Source organism: Capricornis sumatraensis, chromosome 14 (assembly GCF_032405125.1).
Source record: "Capricornis sumatraensis isolate serow.1 chromosome 14, serow.2, whole genome shotgun sequence".
Classification (NCBI taxonomy): domain Eukaryota; kingdom Metazoa; phylum Chordata; class Mammalia; order Artiodactyla; family Bovidae; genus Capricornis; species Capricornis sumatraensis.
Window position 1 is genome coordinate 58,685,400 of NC_091082.1, and position 6,730 is coordinate 58,692,129.

Sequence of the window (6,730 nt, forward strand, 5' to 3'; positions counted from 1 at the left end):
GGGGGCTTGTCCCAAGTGGCCTCATGTGAGTAGGAGATCACAGTGGCCCCCAGTTGTCAGGATGGAGATAGGGAAGCGTGTGGGTGCCTCTTAGGGAGGTTTTTCTGTGAAGAGACCATACCTGTGCAGACACGACAACCATGGGGCGCCCGTGGTGCCTGGCTTACAGCCCCAGGAGGAAGTTACACATGGGCACAGAGTGGAGCCCAGCATTAGCTGTCACGTTTGGGAGGCGAGGATGAGTGGGTGACCCTTGGAGGGGCTGGTGAGCACAGGGATGTTTGCCAACTGGTGGCTTCATCCCAGGCATCCTAGCCAGTCGTCAGGACAGAGCGGGGGCAGGGCAGAGAGCCTGGACTGAGGTTTGCAGCCATTGGGCACCCCCCCCAGGGGGTGTCTGTGTGGCCCTGGGCCTGAGCATGTGGGAGTGTGTCAGCGTACCAGGGCTTGGGGGAGGCTCCACCCTCTTCTGGGGACAGTGGCCTGGAACCACCTGCCTCCGCAGCCGACAGCCTTGGAGGGCTGTGAGGTTCCCATGGAGTTCCTGTGGATGCAAGATGATCCTTGGCTTCCCCTGGGAACCTCAGAGCCGCCTCTTCTCTAATGTTCCTGGCCCTGTAGCCCCCAGCCTCAGCTTTGCTCCACCCCTGGCTGCTGCTGCTGCTGTCACTTAAGTCGTGTCCGACTCTGTGTGACCCCAGAGACGGCAGCCCACCAGGCGCCCCCGTCTCTGGGATTCTCCAGGCAAGAACACTGGAGTGGGTTGCCATTTCCTTCAATGCATGAAAGTGAAAAGTGAAAGTGAAGTCTCTCAGTTGTATCTGACTCTTAGTGACCCCATGGACTGCAGCCTACCAGGCTCCTCCGCCCATGGGATTTTCCAGGCAAGAGTACTGGAGTGGGTTGCCATTGCCTTCTCTGCCACCCCTGGCAGCAACACTCAACTCTGAATTTGACCCTGCAGCCCTCTGCCCCCACACTTGAGATGCTGCCCCTGACCTTCCAGGCCTCTTGTAGCCTGGCCTCTTGGGCCCTCAGCCACGCTGACTTCCCCTCTACCGCTGGACACCCTGGGCCTGGGTGTGACTGTCTCAGGCCTCCCAAATAGTTGGGGGGGGCATTCCTGGACTCTTGGGCACATGACTGATGGGTATCCAGGCCAGAAAGCAGGTGGGGGTGGGGCAGCTGGCAGGGACAGGGTGTCTGTGTGGGGACCCTGCACAGTCCCCTCCTCTGTCACCTATTCCTCACCTGGACTGCATGCCTTCATGTAAAATGCCAAGATAAGGCCAATTTGGGGGTCTTTTCTGGCCAAAGCAGGCAGGTGGGGCACCTGTCTCCTAGTGTTCCACCATGTCAACCACCACAAGGAGCCCCATGTCCTAGGAGGCGAGCTTGGTGTGGGGCTGGGCAGTGGGCATGGCCCTGGGGTCACAGCTGCAGCTCGTCCATTCATTCATCTGTTCACTCGGTGCCAAAGAAGCACCCAGAGCCGTCAGAGGTCGGCAAGAGGCAGTACCGGCTGTAGAGTTGGGAGGTGGGAGCACAGAGCAGAATGAGCAGGGCCTGAGGATGGGGCATGAGAACAGAGGCCCTGGTGGGGCCTGGGCACTGGGCCCCAGAAAGAGCCAACCCCCAAGGCCAGGCCAACTGGGAACTTGGCTCACTGCTGGGTGTGGGAGGGACAGGACCGGAGGAGTCAGCTTGTGGCCAGAGGGCAACTCTGAGCTTGTCAGGAGCCAGAGTGCAGAGGGTGGGGTGGAGGCTGAGCCCAAGTGCACCCCCTAGAGCCCCTGCTGCAGCCCAGCCTCTGCCTCCCAGGCTTTGGCCTGTGGGGCATGCGAGAGTTCACACCCATGTTGAGACCTTTCCCCACACTGGCTGTTCTCTGTGCCCCCTGCAAGCCCTCAGAGTCTTGAAGCCAGTCCTCACACAAGTACTGGGGGTGGGGAGCCATGGCCAGAGTGGGCCTTGTGGGGCAGGCCTCTCCCCTGCTCATTTGGCCAAAAGTAGCTTCTGCCTCCAGCCTAGGACTCCCAGGTGTCCTGAGGTCTTGGGGACCCCTACCATCTGAGAGCCATGATTGGACAGGGATGGTCACTGCAGGCCATGCTCTCTGCCCAGTCTGGCAAGTAAGCCCCAGCTTCATGGTCACCTGCTGGCAGCCAGGCTCCCCTCACACGTGCGTACACACAGGTGCACACACACAGGTGCACACAGCCATGCGGAGTAAGCTGGTAAGCAGCTCACCTGCTCACATGAAGCCCACACGCTCAAAAGATGCAGATATTCTTCCCTCATCATGATGAGAGTGAGCAGGCGTGTGGGGCCAGGTGAGCCCTGAGCGCCACGGTCCTGTGTGGTGAGACCTGGCCCCACCCCAATGGCACATCCCTCGGGCATTCCTGTCCCCTTGCCTCGGGCACTGACTGTCCACTGAGGAGCTCGGAGTGATCTCAGAGCTCAGATATTCCCAGGAGCCCTTGGGGAGGTGTGCTCAGAGGACCAGGACACTTCCTGGAGGAGCATCAGACCCTGAGTCACGATACCTGTGGGAACCAGAGCCCTGTCCTGCTCAGGTGGGCCCCACCCTCATAGAGACTCCCCATTCTCTGGGCCCTCACTAACCCCGCTGGCCCTGAACCTTCGCTAAGCCCCTCAACGAAGTTCTTCCTGCTCCTGGAGCACACAAGGAAGCCCCGGTCCTCTCTTCCTCTCCTGCAGTTGCCCCACACCTCAACCTCCTGTGGCTGCAGTCCTGGCTGCCCCCTTCTCCTCTCACTCTGGTTCCTCCTGGGGTCTGGGCCCAGGCAGCCTGCTCCATGCACCCATCTGTTAATGCCTCTTGATGACCTCTGACCTCTGTTGGCCGTCAGTGCTTTTCCTAGTGCTCTTGGGGCTGGGCAGCCTCTGGGGGTCCTGAACCATCCACTGAAGGGTCAGGGCCGTCCCCCACCAGGGTGGAACCCTCTCTCAGCCTGACCAAGCCCAACACTCCCTCCCCACAGGCTCATGATGGGGTTCCATCTCAGGTCCTGGGCCCCAAGGTCAGATCAGGTGCACACTGAGGTGTGGTATGTGAAGCTGGGGTGGGGGGTGAGCAGCGAAGCCACAGGGTGGAGGAGAGAGCCTGCTGTGACCCTGTGGCCAGGAGGATCAGGTATCAGATGGAGTGGCTACGACACCTCAGGAACAGGGTGACTATGGGTGGTCACAGCCCATGCCACTGGCTAGGCTCCAGGCCCCTCCAGCACAGCCCTCACACCCTCCATCCTGGCTGCAAACAGGCCTGGATGCAGGCTGGCCCTGTGGTGTGCTGGGACTCGGTATTGACCTGCTGAAACCGCTCCCTGTACCCCAGGGAGACTTCTGGATCCTCTGCCTGGGTGGGCACTTCCTTGAGTCCCTTCCCTACCTACGAAACTAAGGTCCCTCCAGCAGATGCTCCCCTGAAACAAGTCCTGTGGCCAGCTTGCTGCCCGACACGCCTTCACCCCTGACTCACCCCTCACTCACCCTGCGGGCACTCCCAGCCTGACCTCTCACCCCACTCCCTGGACCCAGAGCAAGGAGTTCCCTCCCAGCCCTCAAAGGCTGCAGGTGGGAAGGGATGGGTGGGGACAGCAGAAGCCCATTTGGGGGGTGCTGTGCTTTTGAGTGGCAGCCACACGGATGAGGTGGGTATTGGGGGGAAGGGGCAGGAACAGGGGCTGCTAGGGGAGGGTGTCAGTGAACTGAGTGGGGGGCCTCCTTGCAAGGACCCTCTGGGGGCCCACCCAAGGAGCTTAGGTGCCCCCACCTTGAACAAGGCCAGTGAGCAGGTAGGTCTGTTTCTGGAGTGGCTGTTCCAGCATCTCAGGAGCTGCAGGGTAGGAAGAGGTTTTACCAGGCACCCAGTCACCCGCTGAGACCTGCCCAGACTGCAGAGGCCTACTGACCCCCAGCCCCACCCCAGGTTCTGACCTCTCACTTCTGACTCCCCGCCCTCTACTGCCCAGCCTGCCAGGGAGAGGATGGGAGGCCAGCCAATCCTGAAGGCCCTGGGCCACACCCTGGCCAGCGTGATCCCAAGCGAGCGTATAAATACACCTGCCAGGAGCCCACACCCAGAGAACTCACACCTGCCTCGGACAGCGCTCCACACCTGAAGGAGCACACACGTCCCACACCCCACCTGGCCGGCACAGCTGCAGACGGACAGCTCTGGAGAGGAACACTAGTCGGGGGAACACAGGCCAGCTTGGACCAGAGGAGACAAAGCCAGCGCTTCCAGGACGAGTGAGCTCAGGGCCTCAGCCTGGCCGAATCAGCCAAGAGGGTCATGCCCGGGCCCCTCTGACCCTGGCTACCAGGTAAGGCCGGCTCAGCTGGCACTCGCCTCTCACCAGTACAGGTTCAGGGTGGGGCACCTCCTCAGAAGGGTGGGACCCAGTGCCAAGGAACCAGTCATGTGGGGAGCAGCTGGGGGAGGATGGCTGCAGTACCCCAGACCCTGCTGAAGCTGTACCTGGCCTGTGGCAGCTGCTGTCACCAAAATACATTGACATCTCACACCGTGATGCCAGAGCACTCGTGACATCACAGTGATACCACCGTGACTCACAGTGGTCACTGTCAGGTGGCAGCAATACCTGAGCCTTTGTGGCACGTCACTGCAAAGTCATTCCACCAGCCCTCCTGTACTGACCAGCCAGTCAGGCTCGGGTCACCTCTGGGGGGCTCATGGGCTCCATGGGGTCACGTGGTCAGGTCCCAAGGCCCCAGCCTCCTCTATCCATCATGAAGGTGATGGGTGAGTTCCCCCCTTACCTGCCCTCCTCCAAGCAGGACCCATGTGGCTTCCTGGGGTAGAGACCTAGGCCCAAGAAGGGGTAGCAGGCAGGTTACCTGAGCCTCATCAGGGAGACAGGCTGGGCCTCCCATGGAGAGGGCAGTAGGTGAGGAGTGGAACGTCTCACTGCCTCCTGGATGGCAGCTGTGGCTGGTGTGACCCTCCCGGGTGGTGGGCCAGCCCAAAGAGGAGGCCTGGCTCATCCACCCTCCCCACTCCACTGGCCAAAGGGTGAGGAGCATTTCCAGGCCCTGAGGGCCAGCACCAGGCTCTTGTCACCAGCCAGATGAGCTGGCCCTGCAGGTTGAGGCCATGGTGGGGAGACAAAGCCCCTTCTCAGGCCATGGCCACGACCCTTGCTTAGGTCCCCTGGTCTCCCACAGCCTGTCAGGTGGCTGGCGCCCACCCTCACACAACTGCCTGCCAGTTATTGTGCGCCCACCAAATAGGCCACCCACACTGGGATCTGTGTTCAAACCAACTTCACCTGGTCCAGAGCCACAGTCTTCCTGTGACACCCCGAGGCCCATCTGAGCTGCCTCTTCTGCACCGTGGCTCTTGGTCACATGACTAGGGTCCAGCCCAGAAGAGCCCGGATGTAAACAATAACTGTTGGGGGCCGTTGTCATCATCACTTTTATTTCTGCCCAATGGCACAGTCAGGTAGGCCAGGGCTGGTGGGAGGGGTTCACTGAGCAGTGGTCCACAGGGCCCGGCCAGGCTGGGGCACCCCAGGGTACTGACCCTTGATAAAGCATGTGAGGAGCTGGGGAGCGCTGGGGTACAGCTTGAGCAGTAAGACCTTGAGGTGGGGACAGGGGTGGGAGTATTTCGCAGAGGTGCCCACAGGCATCTCTGAGATGATAAAATGAAGAGGGATGGGGAGAGAGTGACTGACTGACCTTGCAGGAAAGGAGCAGTCAAGGTCACTCACAGTGGTCTCCATTGTCCCACAGCCCAGAACCATGTCGTCAAGCCCACAGGTGTGGCACACGACCATGCCGCCTACCAGCAGGAGCAGCCCCACAGCCACAGTGCCCAGGTCCCCCAGCTCAGCCAGCAGCCCCAGGTCTCCGGGCACCCCAGGCTCAGAGAAAGTGGCCTCCCCTCTGGAGTGCTCCATCTGCTTCTCGGGCTATGACAACATCTTCAAGACACCCAAGGAGCTCTCCTGCACCCATGTCTTCTGCCTGGAGTGCCTGGCACGGCTGGCGGCTGCCCAGCCCACAGGCCAGCCAGGTAGCGAGACTGTGCCCTGCCCATTCTGCCGGCAACCCACAGCTGTACCCGCTGCTGGAGCCCCTGCGTTGCGCACCAGCCGCCACCTGCAGGCCCGGATGCCAGTGCACCTGCGGCAGGAGGAGCCCGTGTGGCTAGAGGGCACCAAGCTGTGCTATTACCCACCGCCCTCTGTGCCTGGCCCAGTGGAGCCTGGCTTCATGTGCGTGGACATAGGCCCAAGCAAGCCCGCTGAGCCTGCTGTGCCTGTGCCCACCCCAGGCCCCGCCCACCGTCGGGGGCCCCTGGCCCGCTGCTGGGCACGCTGCAGGGACTGGAGGCGCGTGGCACTCATCACAGCCCTGCTGCTCGTGCTCTTCTGTGTGGTTCTCTGGCCCGTGCAGTGTGCACTCAAGACTGGGAGCCTGCGCTGCCTCCCCCGGCCGCCCTCCACCGCCACCACCACCTCCTCGCTCCGGTCCCTGGCAGACAATTAGTGTCACCACTCCCACCCAGCCCACCCCTTCAGGATCCCAGAGGAGCCCCCACGTCTCTGAGGAACCCCACCCCATTCAGCACACACAACCCTTCGCTCTCTGGGGCTGGGTCCTATGGGGTGGACAAAATGGTCCCCGGAGCTTCCAAGAATCAGATTGCTATGGGCTCCAGAGACCACCTCCC

The 6,730-nt window shown here is 61.6% G+C and overlaps 1 protein-coding gene across 1 annotated transcript; it reads left to right on the plus strand.

Moving 5' to 3' along the window:
- Positions 1-5,796: 5,796 nt before the first annotated feature.
- Positions 5,797-6,546, plus strand: RNF223 (ring finger protein 223). Its single transcript, XM_068985760.1, has one exon. The coding sequence runs from the start codon at positions 5,797-5,799 to the stop codon at positions 6,544-6,546; it is 750 nt and encodes a 249-aa protein (XP_068841861.1).
- Positions 6,547-6,730: the final 184 nt, after the last annotated feature.